Source organism: Fukomys damarensis, unplaced genomic scaffold, assembly GCF_012274545.1.
Source record: "Fukomys damarensis isolate Sample0158 unplaced genomic scaffold, DMR_v1.0_HiC HiC_scaffold_32, whole genome shotgun sequence".
Classification (NCBI taxonomy): Eukaryota; Metazoa; Chordata; class Mammalia; order Rodentia; family Bathyergidae; genus Fukomys; species Fukomys damarensis.
In genome coordinates this window covers 31,362,554-31,380,351 of record NW_022900944.1, presented here as the reverse complement: position 1 = coordinate 31,380,351, position 17,798 = coordinate 31,362,554, and the positions used below count along the sequence as shown (strand labels likewise).

At 54.5% G+C, this 17,798-nt stretch overlaps 3 protein-coding genes across 8 annotated transcripts in view; 2 read left to right on the top strand and 1 right to left on the bottom strand.

The window, feature by feature from the left end:
* Exoc3l1 (exocyst complex component 3 like 1) overlaps nt 1–232 on the top strand; it is a 5,857-nt gene extending 5,625 nt beyond the window's left edge. For both annotated transcript variants that reach the window (XM_033757768.1, XM_033757770.1), the window contains one exon: nt 1–232. This exon is cut by the window's left edge and continues 1 nt beyond it. In XM_033757768.1, coding sequence (XP_033613659.1) covers nt 1–109 — 109 coding nt within the window. In that variant the 3' untranslated portion in view covers nt 110–232.
* Nucleotides 233–336: 104 nt separating this feature from the next.
* Kiaa0895l (KIAA0895 like) lies at nt 337–7,663 on the top strand. The gene is made up of 8 exons (XM_033757772.1): nt 337–974; nt 3,119–3,731; nt 3,816–3,959; nt 4,238–4,369; nt 5,142; nt 5,317–5,622; nt 5,737–5,834; nt 7,163–7,663. The coding sequence occupies exons 2-8, from the start codon at nt 3,174–3,176 to the stop codon at nt 7,325–7,327; spliced, it is 1,404 nt and encodes a 467-aa protein (XP_033613663.1). The 5' UTR covers nt 337–974; nt 3,119–3,173; the 3' UTR covers nt 7,328–7,663.
* An 815-nt stretch (nt 7,664–8,478) lies between these two features.
* Nol3 (nucleolar protein 3) lies at nt 8,479–17,772 on the bottom strand. 5 transcript variants are annotated; one of them, XM_019205754.2, is made up of 15 exons: nt 17,699–17,772; nt 16,980–17,101; nt 16,762–16,889; nt 16,526–16,650; nt 16,219–16,294; nt 16,023–16,087; nt 15,424–15,526; nt 15,058–15,179; nt 14,708–14,935; nt 14,143–14,254; nt 13,988–14,053; nt 13,767–13,836; nt 9,627–9,929; nt 9,125–9,439; nt 8,479–9,027 (listed from the first exon to the last, which is right to left on the bottom strand). In XM_019205754.2, exons 2-15 carry the CDS (start codon nt 17,008–17,010, stop codon nt 9,020–9,022), a joined length of 1,752 nt encoding a protein of 583 aa, XP_019061299.1. In that variant the 5' UTR covers nt 17,011–17,101; nt 17,699–17,772; the 3' UTR covers nt 8,479–9,019. The 5 variants fall into 5 exon arrangements, with proteins under 5 accessions (XP_019061299.1, XP_019061298.1, XP_019061300.1 ...); XM_019205753.2 differs by lacking the exon at nt 17,699–17,772 and having other exon boundaries at nt 16,980–17,692; XM_019205755.2 differs by lacking the exons at nt 16,219–16,294; nt 16,526–16,650; nt 16,762–16,889; nt 16,980–17,101; nt 17,699–17,772 and having other exon boundaries at nt 14,708–14,831.
* Nucleotides 17,773–17,798: the final 26 nt, after the last annotated feature.

Genomic DNA, 17,798 nt, shown 5'->3' with positions numbered 1-17,798 from the left:
GGCTGGCCCGCCGCCCTCACCCCCCACGGGCCGCCCTGCGCTCTTCAGCCTCGTGCCGGCGCCTACGCCTTCCCTCTCTTCCTGCCTCTTCTCGGGGCTCTGCTCCTGACGCCCAAACTCTGGGGAATAAAGCGAGTCGCACTTCCCGTTCGCCTGAGTATCTGTGTTGGAGAAGGCAGGGTGTGAGGTATAAAATAAAAGTTCCGGTGGAGGTTAGTGAGCCAAGGTATCCTCGCTTCACCTATCCAAACATCGTCCCTTTTCGACTATAGTCCGGAGCACCCCGGACGCCCCCAAGTAGTCAAGCCTCAGCCCTCCGCCACCGAGGTCCCTTCCGGGAGTCGCGGGGGAAGTCGGGAAACTCGTGAAGGGGCGGGCCTAAAGCAACATCCCGCCCCGGGGCGTGGCGTGATGCCAAACACCGCCCACTCAGCCCTTACTGGCCCTGCCCACGGAGGTCTTCGCTGCTCGCCGCAGCCGAGATTGACGAGAATCCGGGCGCCTTGTGAGCGTGCGCGCGCCCGAGTGTGTGCGACGTCTGCGTCTGCTCTCGCGGGCTAGGTGAGGGGCGACTGGCTTTGGGGAACGGGAACCGCAAGCGGCAAGAAGAGAAGAGAACAGGTTGGGGCGCGGCACGCGGACCTAATTCCTCAATCCTACTGCAAAAGCCTAGACAAGGCTCGCAACGCGACCCTTTTTGATCTGCTAGAAACCCTTTTTCCATTGTCTTCTGGCCCCGCCCTCCATTGGGCACGCTCTTTGCTAGCCTTGGCCGCTTATTGGCTGTAGGTCACGCCCCTCGTGGATCTCTCCGTCCCCATTGGCTCTTCATCCACGTTAACCTCTCCCAGGGGTTTCTTATTGGTGCAGGCCACACCCTCTTGTCACCAGGCCCCGCCTTCTGTCGTCGGGGCTCCTCCCCCACCCAGCATTCATTCATTCTGCATCTATTACTGGGTGCTTGGGATATAAGGGTGAGTCAAAGCCGTCCCTGCCCTAGAGGATGGTGGGGGTTCCGAGGGTGATAACCTAGGGAAGTGAAAAAAAAAAAAAAATCGAGGAACTGGGACCTTTTAGAGGCCTTTAGACGCCCGGAAAGCATCCCGGAGGAGGTGAGACCTAAACTCAATCCTGAGAAATGGTTAAGCGTTTGCTCCAGGAAGACATTTCGAGGGCATTCTTGGCGTAAGGAGCGAAGCTGTGAAAGAAACAGGCGTATTCTGGTAATTGAGAGGTGGTAGGTCAAGTGAAAGAAGTGGAAATGGAAGGGCCTGGTCCAGGTAGCTTAGAGACAAATGAGGAGTCCAGGAAAGTGTACAGTTAGGTGAGGGAAATGAGGCTTGAGTCTTGAAATCTTTTTCCAAGGAGCTGGTCACTAGGCAAGGTAAAGGCAAGAGGGAAGATAAGGCCTAGATGAGGAAGAAGGTTCTGGGTAGGAAAGATTCTAGTTCTGAGAAGAAAGGCTCTGGAGTTCACTTATTGAGCAGCTACTCTGGGTCAGGTACCATCATTCTGGGTTCCAGGGACACAACTGTGAACATTGGAAAGGAGAAAACAGATAACAATCAAATATTCCATACAAGCAGAAAGTTTACTGCAGTATATTTGAGGTAATGATAACTGCTACAGAGAACCATAATTCCAGGGGTGGCGGTTGTTGTGGGGAGGGGACAGGTGGTTTACTGTTTTATAGAGGTATGCTAGAGTGGCTTTTCTAGTAATATGGTATTTGTGCAGAAATTTGAGGACCGTGACTCATGCCATTATATATGAGGGGAAAACTTTGTAGATAATATATTCAGTTTGAGATACCTCTTAAAGGATCTCAAGGAGAATCACAAGATATTTTTTGTTTTGTTTTGTTTTTGGTTTTTGGTACTGGGGATCAAACTTGGGTCCTTGTGCTTTCAAGGCAGGTGCCAGAACCACTGAGCTAAATCCCCAGCCCAAGGTTTTGTTTCTCTTTCTTTCTTTCTTTTTTGCGAAACTGAACTCAGGACCTTGCGCTTGCCAGGCAGATGCTGGCACCTCTGAGCTAAATCTCCAGCCCTCAAGGTTTTGTTTTTTAAGATGGAGAAATAACAGCATGTATACATGCTGATGAAAAGAATACAGGGGAGAGAAAGAGGTTGATGATGTAGGAAAAAGGAGAAATGGGAAATTGAGTTCCTAAGCAGGTAAGGGAGGTTTGAGCCTCAGGCCACCAATCGGTCTTTAGGGAGAGATTGGATTGGACTGAGCCCTTGCACAGAGCAGGGGTAAGTGCCCTGACCCTGGCCTTGGATGACCACCACTGGGAAGATGCCTCAAACAAAGGACAGGCCAGAGATTGGCTTGGGTGTGCTAGTTTCCCTCTTCTTTCCAAATGCAGATTCTATCTTGGATTTGAACAGTTGGCCCAGAGGAGAGAGGGCATTTCAGGTGGGAAGTGGTATAAGCAAGAAGCACACAGTTCAAACTGACTGAAGCCTGATGGGCTGTGGGATGTGGGTAGAAGCAGATGGGAGGGGTGGTGTGGGACTGAGAAGATGCCACATGTAGAAGGCAGTCCCTGGAGGCCCCTCACCTGAGGTCCAGCCCGCCAGCTGAGGCTGCACTCTGCCAGCTCTCACACTTGGTAAGTGCTGGGCTAGTAAGCATCATCTAGGTTAGTATATAAAACTTGCCCTCTTTCTGGGCATGGTGGCTAATGCCTGTAATTCCAACATTTGGGAGGCTGAGGGTTGCTGTGACCTCGAGGCCAGCCTGGGCTACATAATGAGTTCAAGGCCATTCTGAACTAAAAGGCAAGACCCTATTTCAAATAAAGCCAAAGCCTGCTGGGGATTTAGCTTAGTGGCACTGTACCTGCCTTGCAAGCGCAAGGTCCTGAGCTCAATCCCTGGTATTGGAAAAAAAAAAAAAAGCCATAGTCAAATCAAACCAAACAAAAAACAACTTCTCCCTTTTGCTTTGTTCAGCCCAGGCTACTTGACTGAGGGAATGGACTGCAGTGGAGGTGGGGGACAGCAGACCTCAGCCTCCAAGTGTCCAGAAGGGTTCATGTGGATCATAGAGCCTACTGCTCCTGTGACCACCCCACTCATGCTGGTCTCCACATACCCTTCTGTGTCCTCAGAGGTCAACAGTGTGGGGATTTGGAGCAACCAGCTGGATGTGACCTCCAGGACAGAATGGTGCTGGACTCGGGAGCTCAGGTGTATGAACAGGCACCTCCCAGCCCACCTGCCAGTTCCCTGTCCCTGCACCGTAGGCTGAAGCCGCCCAACCGAGATGGGCCACCCTTGTACCCCTGGCCTCAGTCCCTGGCTCTGGCAGTCCCCTCAGTGCTGCAGCCCCAGCCTGAGCAGCAGCCCTTCTCAAAGCTGCACTTGGGCCACCGTGGCCACATGCGTCGAAGTGAGAGCACTTACTCTGTAAATAGTACTGGTCAGCGGAGGCGTGGCACACAGGGTCGTGCCCCACCTGGACAGGGACGGGACCCAGGTGGTGGCACCTTGCGATCTGCAGCCTCCCTGCCCCACATTGCTAAGACTCAAAAGAATGTAGGCAGTGGTATTGGCAAGAGCCCCTGTATGTTGGTGGCCCTGAGGCCAACCAACATGGACCGTGAACGGGACAAGTTCTTCCAGTCCCATTATACCTACAATCCACAGTTTGAGTACCAGGAGCCCATGCCTACAACTGTGCTGGAGAAGTACTGTGAGGCCTCTGGACAGTTCATCCATCAGGTGAGTCCAGCCTGCCCACCTCACACCCTGGCCCTGACCCCCAAGGGACCCAGGCTGACCCAGCTATTATGGTCCTATGTACAGGCAGTTGGCATCATTGAGGCTGTCCTGGAGAAATTTGGCACCTACGAACACTTTGAGGCTGCCACCGGCGGCCAGCTTCTGACCAAGTGCCAGATTTGGTCCACTGTACGCAAATACATGCAGAAGGAGGGCTGCGTTGGGGAGGTGAGCTTGCCCTGCCTGCAAGGCCCCTCCTCTGTTATGCCCTAAGTCAGATTTTATATCGGGTGGGCCCAGGCTCAGCTCTACACCTGGCCAGGTGGTGACTAGACAGATCCCGACCCCAGCCCCTGCCCCAGGAAGGTGGGAGCTGGCTTTGAGCAGGGGTATTGAAGTGTTGATGTGCCAGCCAGTGTCCAGCCTGGCAACCCTGTGGCATGGGCAGGCCTGCCTGCACTGGCCCCAGGGCTGCTAGCCATGGCTCAGGATACTACCACCTGCAGATTGTGGTGCAGCTGAGTGAGGACCTGCTGTCCCAGGCAGTAATGATGGTGGAAAACAGCCGACCCACACTGGCCATCAACCTGACGGGAGCCCGCCAGTACTGGCTGGAGGGCATGCTGCGGCATGAAATAGTCCGGAGGGGAGCCCGCCAGTACTGGCTGGAGGGCATGCTGCGGCATGAAATAGGTCAGGCGGGGGGTGTGGTTGGGGGTGGGAAGGGATGAGAGGGGGCTGAATGCTGGGGATGGGGAGGTGGCAAGGGACCCAGTAACCCTCTCCTTTGTTTTTCCCCCTTCCCTCTGGAAGACTGGCCCCTTCCCTACCTGAGCAGCTACCTCCTCCCTCTCTCCTCACAGAGGTAGGCCAGAACATGCCTACCCACTCTCTGGGCTCTCTTTCATTTCTTGCTCCTTTGGGGTGGGGGGAATATCTTTTTCTCCCTCCAATCCCTCTGATTTCCTTGACAGTGAGGGCCAGGCTGCTGAAGTATTGGCAGGCCAGAGGGAAAAATCCCACCAGTCAGAGGTAGAATCCAGTGTCGGTGGGAGGCCAGCTCCTAGGAATGGAACTGCTTGTGGGCACATAGAGCCCAGTCTAGGAGGAGACATGCCAGCTGGGAAGGAGGGAAGAGGATACTAATCATTATTCTTTTCTGTCTCCTTACTCATCAAGAATCTTGCTGCTCTTGGGAGAAGTGGTTTTGCTCAGGGCATCAACATAACTGCCCAAATGACTGATATGGGCACATGGGGTGTGGGGACGGGATGGTGTGTTCCTTGAATGTCTCTAGGAGGGCTGGGGTGCTATGAATTGGGGGAGGTAAAGAGTGTTTGGCTCTGGGCTGATTGGGGAGGAGTCATGCATGTAAGCCTGTATGGGTCTTTGGATGTGGGTTCACCTGAGGGTCTCCATGGCGCCTGGGGTTGGGTGAGTATGAATTTGTCTGGAGCTGTGGAAAATTTGTATAAGAGCGTGATTTGGAGGTTATGAGGACACAGTTGCTACCAGAGATCTGCCTGGTATGTCCTCCAGATGTCCCGTCGCCCAGCATCACCTCTTCCCCTTGCCTTCCCTGCAGGCACCCACTACCTGCGGGGTGTGAATAATGCGCAGCAGCCTTGGCACAGCACTGAGGGCCGGCTGCAGTATGGGCTGCGGCCAGCCAACCCCACCGAGGAGGGCCTGGCCAGCTTGCACAGCGTGCTGTTCCGCAAGCAGCCTTTCCTGTGGCGCGCAGCCCTGCTGTACTACACTATTCATCGTGCCGCACACATGTCCTTCCGCCAGCTCTTCCAAGACCTGGCAAGCTACGTGCAGGACGCCAACGTGCGCTGGGAGTACTGCGTGCGCGCCAAGCGTGGCCAGACCGACACTTCCAAGCCAGGTGAGCGCTGCACTGGGAAGGGGCCTGAGCTGCGTGGTGCGGGGTTGGGATGGGGTGGGGTGAGGCTGGGCACTAGGGCAAAGTCTCACCTCCTTCTCGCCTTCTCGCTCACAGGCTGTTTCAGCAAGGACCAAGTGTACCTGGATGGCATCGTGCGCATTCTGCGACACCGCCAGACCATTGATTTCCCACTGCTGACCTCGCTGGGCAAGGTGAGGGTCTCTAAGCCTTTGGAGGCCCCAGCCAGTTAGTGCTGACTGGTGGGGAGGAAATAGATGGAAGTTAGCAAAGCTGATAAAATGACAGGCAGCAAAGAGCAGGTGCTTGACCTAGCCTGCAGGTGAGTGTGTGTGTGTGTGTGTGTGTGTGTGTGTGTGTGTGTGTGTGTAAATGTTGCATTCCAAAGGTCACGGGAGCAGTCAAGAAGGCCTACAGAAGGACGCTGGAGAAATGCGCAGGGACCAAGTCCCTCATGCTGGGCATTTATGCAAGGCTGAGGAAAGTAGACATCATCTGAAGCAGTGGGAAGGCAGAGGCACTTTAAGTAAAGGTGTGGTAAAGATGTTTGCTTTTAGGGCCAGGGATTTAGCTCAGTGGTTCTGCCACTGCTTCACAAGTGCAAGGACCCGAGTTCAATCCTGGTACCAAAAAAGAAAAAGAAAAAAAAATAGAAGATTTTTGTTTTGTTTAAATGTTTGCTTTTAGGGCCAGGGATTTAGCTCAGCGATTTGGTGGCCTGCCTTGCAAGCAGAAGGACCCGAGTTCAATCCCTGTTAAAAAAAAAAAAAAAAAAAAAGTTTGCTTTTAGAAGGCTCCCTCGATGTCACATGGGAGGTGGATTGGAAATAGTGACCTAGGGAAGAGCGTTCAGGAAATAGAGGTTCATCACCCTTACAGCACTGATAGTTGTCTGGCCTGACTGAGCAACAGCCATGAGGTTGGAGAGAAGGGCAGAGACTAAAGAGATCCTCAAACCAGGCCTAGTGGCTCACAACTGTAACCCCAGTATTCGGGAGACGGAGGCAGGAGGATCACTATGCACCTGTGGCAAACCTGGGCTACATAGTTCAGGGCCAGCCTGAGCTATCTAGCAAGACCTTGTATTTAAAAAAAAAAAATCTTCAGAGTGGAACCCCTTTATCTTAGCAACCATCCTGAGTGGGAGGGTGAGTCCAGAGACCCTCCCTGGAACCTGACCTGGGTAATTGAAGAGGTGGAGCTGGCATGAACTGGCATAAGCTGGCATCCAGGAGTTGCATGTTGGATATGAGGAGATGAGGAAAATATCCAGGAACCAGTTGGATACCCATGTATGGAGGCAAGGGGATTGATTGGGCTAGCAAGGAGTGAGGCTTTAGATAAGGTGATGAAAGAGCAAGGACCCAAGACAGCCTGGAGCTATACAACACAGGTGTGCATTTGGAAGGGAGAAAGAAGAATCCTAGAAACAAATGGCCATGAGCCATCAGCAGAGCTGGGACCAACTTCCTGAAAGCCAGTGGGCTCTGCCTAGCCCTGAGGCTTGGCTTCCTCCCTTCAGGTCTCCTATGAGGATGTGGATCATTTGAGGCCCTATGGGGTACTGGATAATACCCGCATACCCCACTTCATGCAGGACTTAGAACGCTACCAGCAGCAACTGGAACACATCATGGCCACCAACCGTCTTGATGAAGCAGAGCTGGGCCGCCTGCTGCCTGACTGATGTTGGTTAACAGCTACAGGCAGAAGCCCTAGACAAAGACCTTCAGATCGGCCCCCAGAACATGAAGCTGTCCTCTTTGTGCTGCCACAGCCTAGGTGTTTCTTGGGGGCATGGGAGGCCAGGAGCATCCTGGAAGGACAAGCAGCAATATCAGAAGGTTTTTGTCCCTTGCTAGCACTCCTGAGGCCTATGGACTAGCAGCAGCATGTCAGGAAAACTGTTGAACAGAGGGGAGGTCTAGGAACAAGAGGGGAGATGACATTGATGGGGATTTGGGGTGGTTTGGGCATAGAAACTTGTTCTTGCATGAGATGGCTTTGGGTATTCAGTACTGCAGTCTCTCCCTTCCCCCACCCGGCCCCTTGGTGCTCCTTCAGCATTCATGCTGTCTACCTCTCACTGGGTCCTGGTGGTGGTTGGGATCCATTTTCTGGGGTGATTGCTTGAATTTAAGGTCCTAGCTGTCACACAGATGCAAAGGGTAGAGGTCCAGGTAGTAGAGATCCAGCTGGGCTGGGTTTGCTTTCCAGTATTTTGCATTTACTCCATACTTATTTGTGCTACTTCATTGAGCTGGGAGGCAGCAGCTCCTGAAGGTTAAGGAGAGGTTCAGGACACTCCTAGAAAGTACCAGTTGTTCTTAGCCCTATTCTCATCGCACACATGTGCATGCACACACATATACACACACACACACACACTCACACACGAAGCTTCAGGCCTTGTGAGTCCAGCCCAAGAGCTTACCTGTACCCTACCCTCACTCTTCACTGTCCTCTACTATTCCTGTCTTTGTCCAGACCCTCACACCTGGGCTGTGTGATTGGCTTAGCCTGGGAGTAGTCATCATCAAGCCTGAAGGGCAGGCCCTATGGCTTGTTGTCCCCAGTCCTGACCCCTTCCTGGACCAGGAGAAGTACAGAACTGATTGTTCCTTCTAGGTTCACTTCAGACTCAGTTATTTGCTGTTGGCCCCGCCCTGTTCCCTCCCTGGGCCTTAATTTTCCCTGTAAGACTCAGAGAAGCAGCAGGAAAGTTCCTACTCATTTAGTCAGCGTGTATGTATAGGTTGCCTTGTGTGTACCAGTTTCTGGTTAGAACCCTTACTGAGCTTCCAGTTCAGAGGGAAGCCAAACAATTAAAAGAGCATTCACAATGATGTGTGTAGCCTCCATCTACTCAAGGTCTCAGTTTCCTTCTTTTTATCTAACTTCCCAAGGCTATAAGTGCTAAGCCTTCTTTAAGTGACAGAAGTCCCTCTTTCCTCACTACCTCAAGCCCACAGCTTGGGGCCAGTGCCTATACAGGCCCCGCAAATGGCTCATGAGAGAAAAAGAGTGGTTAAGCAAGACCGAGGAGTTAGGTCCTTGTTCCTCTAGGGGTATGGGTCTGGATCCCTGGGGTGCAATTTGGACTACTGAGTACAGGAAGGACCTGTGAACTGGGCAGTACATTTTGCTGGGGCACAGGGCTGCTCGGGTCACAGGAACTCAGAGACATGCACCCATCCTCAGTTCCTGGGCAAACAGCCAGAATCGTGAAGAGAGATCAGGTCCAGTCCAACCCTCGGGAGTTTATTCACTTCCAGCAGGCCAGATGGAGCCTTGACGGCATCAAATGCAGCTCCAGCAGGTTCCCAGGTCCTGTCTGGCTCGGGCTTGAGATGGCAATAGCAGGTCAGCACTCAGGCCTTCAGCTATCTAGAGATGAAGGGAACAGTGGTCAAGGAGTGTGGCCTGCCCCACTTCACAAGCCATGCCCTCCACCTGTCCACATAGGGTTTGGGCTGCCCCACACCTTCAAATTCATCCTCTGCTTGGAAGTCTGGCTCCGGTTCCGGCTCCAGTTCCGGTTCCGGGTCCAGTTCAGGCTCTGGCTCTGGCTCTGGCTCCTGCTGTGGTTCAGGATCCATCTCATCTTCCTGTTCTGGCTCAGCTCCTTCAGAGGCCTCAGCTGCTAGATCTGGCTCCTCTGGAGTCTCTGGTTCTGGACTCCTGGTTTCCTCCTGATCCTCTGAAGCTCTGGGCAACCCGGGATATGCAGTCTCGGAACTGGGTACCTCTGGCGACCAGTGGCCTGGGCAAAGACGATCATAGCTGCGGTCCCGGTAGCCTGAGGTGGGAGGAACCAGTGTCTCAGACTCAGTTTACCCTTCTGTCTCAGTTTACTCTGTGTGGTTACCTCTGCACACTCTCAGCTACTTCTTGGGGAGATAGACAACTCTGCCCTCTGTTTAGCTTTTGCTCCACCCCAGGCCACGCCCCGGATCGGACAGAGGCCACACCCTACGCCCACTCACCTGGACCCACGTGCTGCCAGTCCCAGGCAGGGTCTGGCGCGTGCATGGTTTGCTGGGCACAGCGCAGCAGCTCCTGGCAGGCGGCCTCGCCCTTGCTTTGCACCAGCAACAGCAGGCGGCGCACCCTGCGTTCCGCGTCAGGCAGTGCATCCAACGCCTCATACTCTGGCCCGTTGAGCACTCCCCGTGCCACCAGTGCGTCCAGTAATAGCCCAGAGTCCGCCTGCAGCATCTCTACTAGGCGTTTCCGCTCGCGGTCGATAGTCTCCGATGGCCGCTCTTGCACATTGCCCATTGTCTGGACTGCACCCGGGAGGAGCAGAGAGGTAGTAAGGGCCTGGGCTAGCTGGATCCAAGCGCACAGCTGTGCTGTGGCCTAAATTCCCCTCCACTTTGGCAGCCAGACAGGTCTGCAGTACAGGACCTGCAGGTTGCATCACAGAGCACAGAACTGTAGCCTTCCCGACAGCTTCTGTCCTGCCTCCTCAGGCTCCTCCTTCTAAACGTCAGCTCTCCCCAGCCTGACTCTCCCCAGCCTGGACCTCCCTCCCGAGCTCTAGCTGCCTATAGACTCTGTGACCATTTCAGACCTAGTTTATCCAATCTAAGTTCTTTCCCATCTCAACAAACAGAATAACCTAGGGTTGATCCTAAGATTGTAGTTTACAGTGGTCCTTCCTAGCTGGCTAAATATTTCTCTCCTCAACTTAACTGTGTACTTACCTTAGTCTAGCTTTTACCTCCAGCTGGGTCCCTGAAGAATGCTAGATCAAGGCATCCTGCCTCTATAATCTCTCCTCCAGTCCCCTATGCATTCAGAGTACAAACAGCTAAGAGCCTCCTTTTGCTTCTGTCACCTTAAATTGACCCTAAGGTCCAACTTTCCAGGGCAAGGCCTGCTCCTGCACCCTCACCACCAACACCACATTGCAACCCAGTGTGGTTCCATGGCTCGTCCTGGTTCCCTACATACCTTAATCCTCTGAAGTCCTACTTTTTTTTTTTTGTACCAGGGATCATACTCAGGTCCTTGCCCTTGTGAGGCAGCTGGTGGAACCACTGAGCTAAATCGCTGGCCCCTGAAGTCCTACTTTTGACTAAGATCTGACATCACCTCAGGTCTATCTTCTTGCTTCCTGGGAATGACTCACAGCCATTTACTGCTTGATCTGAAATATACAGGGTCCAGTTTATGAAAGCTACCAAGGAATGCTTGTTAAACTTTTTTTTTTCTCCATGGAGCTCCATTTTGAAAGAATGTCTCTACCAACTAATAGGAACTAGGTAGAAATCAATCTGTTTTATTCATTTATTACCAGCCAAGAACCTCAGCCCATTCCCTTTGGTGACCTAACCCAGTTGGAGCAGCCCTTGACATTAAGAGGTAAAGAGCTCAGGCCCTGGACCACTCCCATCTCTGCCCATTCACCCTATCTTGTCTTTGTTCATACAGCATCCTTCCAGGTCTCCTCTTCCTTTTAGAGTTTTTTTTGCCTATCTTCTTTTCTCATCTGTTTGGTCCTAGCCTCCCAGGTCTCTCTCAGTATCCCCTACTGCAGTGATGGCAAACCTTTTAGAGCCTTCAGTGGTAACAGTCTGCTGTGGCACATGGGTCATAGGTTCACCACTGCTGCTGTAGTGTCATATTATGTTTACCCTGGTTGGTCACTTCATACCCTGGCACCCCTCAATGCCTCCTATTCAAGCATCAATCCCGTCCTTCCTCTTTGCCACAAAACAGAGACTGGAGAACACTGTTCCTTTATCTCCTTCACATCCCATCTATGACAGTTCCTCCCAGAGAATCTCCAATTAACTTCTGCCTCTCAGTATCGCCATCATCTCCTCATCTCCTGTAAGTCCCTCCGAGGACCTCCCATTCTCACTTCCCTTCCATGTAGTGATTTTGGCAACTCTCTGGCGGTAGGATTTACTGTTGCCATTTTATAGATGAGACAAGCTCAGGGAGCCCAAGTAAAACCTGAACTATAAGGAGGTCTCCTGTCCAAAAATGTCAGGCCTAACCATCCAACTCCAGTCCCCATGGCCCATCAAAGGGAATCCAAGCTATCTAGTCTATCTACTCTTGCCACCTCCCACCACCCTAGATAGCCTGGATCTTCCTCACTGCCTTCTTACCTCTCAGTCTTGGGAGGACACACTATGTCCCTGGTACTTTGGAATGTCTGCTGATACTCTTCTCTTGGCCGGGAACACCCTTTCCCTCCTTCCGCATTGTGGACTGAGCCTCCAAGTCTCAAATGTTCCCTTGTCCATCCCCATGCCTGACTGTTCAAAGATAGATGGCTTCTTCTGTGCATCCATCCCAGTGAACAGTATATGCCCTCCCTACTGCATGAACAGACCTTGCTGCAATGTGCACACACGGACACTCTGCTTTCTACAGTGGAGGCTAAAAGAGAGGGAGTCAGCTCCTACTCTGTCCAGGAAAGGAAGGGATCAGACTAAGTTGGTCTCTCCTCCTCCCTGCTCCTTAAATTGCTTTCTTGTTAGCCTCTGTTAGCCCAAGTCCTGCCCTTTGTCTTCTCTAGGGAGCAGAGACTCGGACTGATTTGGCATCACCTTGAGGTTCTCTTAGCTCTAAAGTAAACACTGAAGTTTTGTTGCGGCCCATTTTTCAAGGGCCATGGCCAGATGCTGCCCAGAGCGCCAGTTTCGAAGCGAGGGACCCGGTTCTGCCCCTATCCTTACCTGCCTGCTTGAGCTTTTATGGAGAGGGTCCTGGGCGCTTTGGGAGCCTCTACGCATGCGCAACGGCAAGGGTACCCCGACCTCCCCTCCACCCAGTCCCAGAGCTTCAGTCCCGCGGAAGGGCGGGGCCCACAGACCTGCGAGCTTGCTGCGGACCGAACGGAGAGGCACGGATTCTGCCCACTCTGTTTCCCTTCCCTCCCCCTGCGGGCAGAGTGGGATCGCAGTTCAGGCGGCCTCACTCACGGGTCGAGGCTCGGTAGGGCAGGAGATGACAGTGCAGAAAGTGCTGAGAGCGGGGTGGGGACTGGACAGCAGCTGTGACGGGGGCGGGGCGTACAGGGTTGCGGGGAACTGAGAGGGAGAGGGCGTTCTTCCAGGCCCTGGAGCCCGGCCCATATGGGTTGAGCCGGCTGGGAACAGACACATAGGTCTCTCCCCTGTCCCGGACCCTAAGTGCACCGGACATGAGCCAGGGAGGGTACACTTTGAGCAGCAGCCCCACCCGTCCTGCACCCTCTCAGGCCTGCCAGTTCCTAGGCAGCTTTTATCTGTCCTTTTGTCGACCCCTCCCCTCTTTCCCATCACAGATGAGGTTCAGAGAAGGGGACTGACTTGTCCAGGGTTACAGAGAACATGCTTTTTGGAAGTGAATGTGACCTAGGAGCCCCACTGCAGTGGCCTTGGACCAACGACCCTGGATTCAGGCAGGACAGCTAGTGTCAGCTCCCCAAGCACTCCCACTCTCCAGGGATTCTTGATTTAAAGTCCTAGGATTTGAATGCTTCTACGAATGCAGAATGCAAAGTCACTCCCTCCCCATGGCTCCTGTGCTCCCTGGTAGACAGAGAAAAGAGACCAGAAACAGGAAAAAAAAATGCAGTTTATGTGGGAGGGGTGGGGGCACTTGGCAGTAGAAGGAACTTCACTCACTCCCCCAGGGGGCACCAGGAAGCCAAAATGGGTATGCTGTTGCAGACTAGTTCCTTGGCCAGGGTGCTTTGGAGGTTTGTGGGTTTTAGGGGTTGGGACTGGCCCCTGGGCCCAGGTAGGAGCTCTGGCTCTCAGGGATGCCATAAAGGGCTAAATCCCCTGGCACAGCAAGGGCCGGTCCTCCCAAATCTGCCGGGATATCCAATAGGAGTGGAGTCCCCAGTGTAGGGTCCTTTCCTAGGAGGAGTGAGGCTGTCATCAGAAGAGCATTTTTCCTTTTTTTCGAGGAGAGCCTTCCTCAGAGTTTGACTTCTGCTCAGTCAAGAGGAGCTCTCATTCTTAACCTCCCCACTCTCACTCAATAGTGAAGGGATGGGTGGCTCAGAAGCCTCTACAGGGCAGCCTGAATCCAGGGAAATTCCCTGCACAGCTCAAACTGCCCATCCCATCCAATCTTGATAGCTCAGCCCAGGCCCCAAATCCCACCACCATTACCTGGACCTGGAGAATTCAGCCTTTTGACTGCCTGTTCAGCCTCACCCCTCTCTGGAACCAAGGGCTGCACCTGCATGGGAAAACCCCAGGAAGCAGCTGGGGAGGAGCCCAGTAGCTGAAGAGAAGAGCTGAGGGTTCACTGGGGCCATCCTCAGACATGGCTTTGGCTCACTGAGATGCCAAGGACCAGAGGGTGTGGCCCTGCCCCACCCCTATCTTACCAAAGACAACGCCATGTCCAAGTCCAAGAGGGACCATTCTCGCCCTTGGAGGCTAGAGCCCAGCACCTGGGAAAAGCTCTGGGTCAGCAGTGCCCTCCTGACCTGATGGGTCCTATGTCCCTGTCCCTGCCCCCCCCTGTTGAAGGGGTACTCACATCCATGGGCCCTCCAGGCTCTACCGCCTCAGGTGGAGGCCGAAGCAGCACTGGAGGCAGTTGACTTTCTGGGCTCCGGTTCCCTTGCTCCAGGTCCAGAGGCCCCCTGTACCTGAAGAACGGCTGTCAGCCTGCAGCCTACAGTGCCCATCACCTCAAGGAACCTGGGGGTATCAGGATTTACATCCCCATCCCCTATAAAGGGGCACATTGAAAGTGCCTCTGCTTCCTACCTGGGACCTGAGGTCTTGGTGTTCCCCTCCCTATAAGTGTAAATATCAGTGGTTTTTAAGCTATTGTGTACATTATAATCACTCCAGTGAACTCATTTAAAATGTAGATTTCTGAGTCATACCACAGAGGTGATGACTGGAAGTTTCCAACGTCCAGAGGATTCTGATGCAGGTGCTTCTAGGAGCACACTATGAGAACTCAGGTCAGTGTCACAGAGTCAAGTGTCCAATGTCTCCCTCAACCACTAAGAGGCAGATAAGGCAGGGGAGTTTCTTGGGCTGTGAATGAAAGTGACCCTCAGCGCTTACCATCAAGAAAGAGCTCTGCTCACCTGTCAGGTACCTCCCTGGGGCCCCTTGGTTCAGGCTGTTGGGCACTCCTGGGGCCCTCGGGGCTGAAGCTCCCTTTCCCTTCCAGGATGGCCTGTACCACAGCCACAGGCAGTGGTGGTGGAGCTGTCACGCAGAAGTCACACTCATTTGGGGACAGGGCCAGCCCAGCCTCTCCATCCCCCCCTGGACTGGCTGGCTCTTCTTTGAGCAGTGCCAGGCTCTTCTCCCTGTACCAGAGAAAAGCTTCAGCCAGACCCTGGACACTGACCTCTTTCCCTATCCCCACAGCCATCTGGGCTGCTAGGCCCTCCTCCAGGATGTTCCCCAGAGCAGCCCCTGCCCCCTTTACCTCCTGCTACCACCAGGAGAAGGCCTGGGCCCTTCAGGGCATGGAGAGTCTTCTGGGATGTCAGAGATGATGGGCCCTCTGGTCCTGTGAGGGCTAAGGCCCAAGGTAGTCCCAGGGAGGGGCTGTAAGTAAAAAGGCAAGGCCCAGCCTTTGATCTCAGGCCACAAGGAGAGCCAGAACCCAAGCAACACCCACCTAAACCAGGTTTAAAGGACAAGGTTTGAGAAGGAAGGCTAGTCCACGCTGGGGAGCCTGAGTCTGGCAGTAGGAAGGATGGCTTTCATCTTTTGGGGGAATGGAGAAAAGAAATAAGCTTCCCATAAACCCAGCTGTGCCCTAGGGAAAGGGGAGGAAAAAAAAACCTACCGACTGGATAAAGTAGGGGTCCTGTAGAAGGGCACCAGGAAGGGGGCAGATGCTAAATTTGGCAGGTGCTGGGCATAAGCTCCCTTCATCCAACATCAGGGACCTGTGCAGATGAACAGGGCTCAGGCTGGGGTGGGCAGAATCAGCCCCTATGCCCCTCAGCCTGCACTTCCCTCTCTCCCTCCCTCCCTCAGGCCCCAGCAGCCAAGTCAGCAGAGCCAAGGCCTGTTGCCAGGCTTAGGTCACATGCTGGAATGGAAGGGGCTCCCCCCAGAGATGGGGGCCCTTTGAGGGGAGAGAGGGAAGTGAGAGAGGATGGTTGGGGCCTCAAGCCCTCTGTTGTTAGGATGCTTTGGGGGAGGGAAAAGGACTGTTGGGTGGGAATTTGGGGTAAGGTCCTGGAACAAGAGGATCTGGATGTGGGGGTACGAGATGGTAGAGTTGGGGGGAAGCCCTAGAAAGGGTCAGGATGGTTGTACAGGCAGGGAAAGGAATGGGGGCTCCTGGTGAAGGAGGAGATGGGTTGCTGCCAGGAGTCCTGGGGCAAGGGTCCTGGAAGTGGGAGTGTGGGTGTGAATATCCCTGGCTTCCTCACTCACTGCTTTCTTTTCATTCCTGCCGTGCTGGGCCCTGCCTGCAGGGGCCCAAAGAGGCACTGGATCAGCTGAAGGGAAAGCAAAAGGTTAATTCATACTTAGGACCCGCCCCCACTCCAGCAAGGCCGCTGGAGGAGGACTGGGCGGAAGGAAGGGTGCTCAGGAGTAGGAGGGAGCAATGAGATAGGGAAGAGAGCACCTTGCCGATGATCTGGTGCTGCTGACCATGGCTCTGCCTCAGTGACACCAACTCCCTCCATAATATCTCATTCTGCCTGAAAGAAGGGATGGGAAGGTGCTAAGGCTTCTGAGGGTTTACCCCTCCATGGAATGGCAGGGTCGGGGTCCCATGGGAACCCATGGTCATCCATCCTAGAGTCCAAAGGGTCCAATTGTCTGGAAGGAGGTGCCACGGCCCAAGAGAGGAAGGGGCTGCCCAGAAGCCCCCGGCAGCCAGTACCCTCTCAACCAGACCCCCCTCCACCCTGCTTTCACGGCTCCCGCACTGCCTGAGCTCCCGCAGCCGCGCCTCTGTGCTCTCTTGCACTCCCCGCAAAGCCTGCACCTCGCCCAGCAGCCGCCCCAGGTCTTCAGGCCGCCAGCGACCGTCATCGGAGCGCAGCACGGGCACCTGTGGATTGAAGACAGTAGCGGGACACATTCACTTAGAACACCTTAGAACACAGGGCAGCCAGTCCCTACTCCCCACTTGGGTTTACCGGTTTCAAAAGGCCGCCCTCACCTTGCGCCGCACTCGCTCCAGAAGCTGCTCTCGGCCGCATACGAAGCTTGGGTGCTGGAACTCCACAAGGTCGCGCTCTGGCCTAAGTAGGCCACCCTGCTCGATGCTCACCACCTTCCGAAAACCATCTAGGAAGTAGGGTGTGGGACCTGAGCAGCTCCTCCTGGGCACTAAATCACCCACACCCGCTCCCTGCCCGGCGGCTAGAGGGGACTCACACATGTTGAGTTGGCGCACGAAGCTCGCCATGTTGCTGTGCTTGAAATACTGGGGCAGAACTTCCTTGGCAAAGCGGCTCTGATCACTTACGAGGAAACTGGTCCCGCTCTACCGAGAACGCCTCCGCCCGGCAGCGCGGTGCGGGTGGAGACCAGAGTCCGTGAGCTTCGCGACCCCTCACCCCCACCCCCGCCCCGGACACTGGAACACCACTGTGGCGCCCGCACTCACTCTGGGGTTGAGCCTGCTGCTCATAGGCGTACGGAACGAGGCCAGGGCAGGACCAGCTGATCCTATGGCGCCTCAGGAAATCCTAACTAACTCAACCCAGACTCAGTTCTCAGGCGTAGCAGAGGCCAACCCGGGGTCCACCTCGGACCACGAGGTGAACCTGAGCTAGGGCTGAGATGTGACGCTGACTTAGCTGGAGCCAGCTCTTACCTTCTCCTGGCCCGTTTTCCTATCTGTCAATGGGACAGGGTGGTAACTAAGTGGCCCAGGCAATCACTGGGGCTCTAGGTCTCCAGGAGGAGCCCAAATCGTTCCTCAGCCCCAGAAGCCGCCTCATCCTCAGCTCACACACCCCCCTCCAAGGTGAACTGCCTGTACTGAGGGGCCCACAGCTCAGTCCCAGGCAGAGGCTGGGTGGGCGTGGGTATTCACTGACTTGGAGGGACCCCGGGGACCACTGGGAGTGTCGAGGGGCCCCAGCCCTCACCGGGCTCCAGCGGATCAGGTGGTCGGTGCCTGGGTCACCCACCAGCGCCCATAGCTTGCCGAGGAAGGCAGGCAAGGGGCTGGGTCCTGGCTCCGCAGGC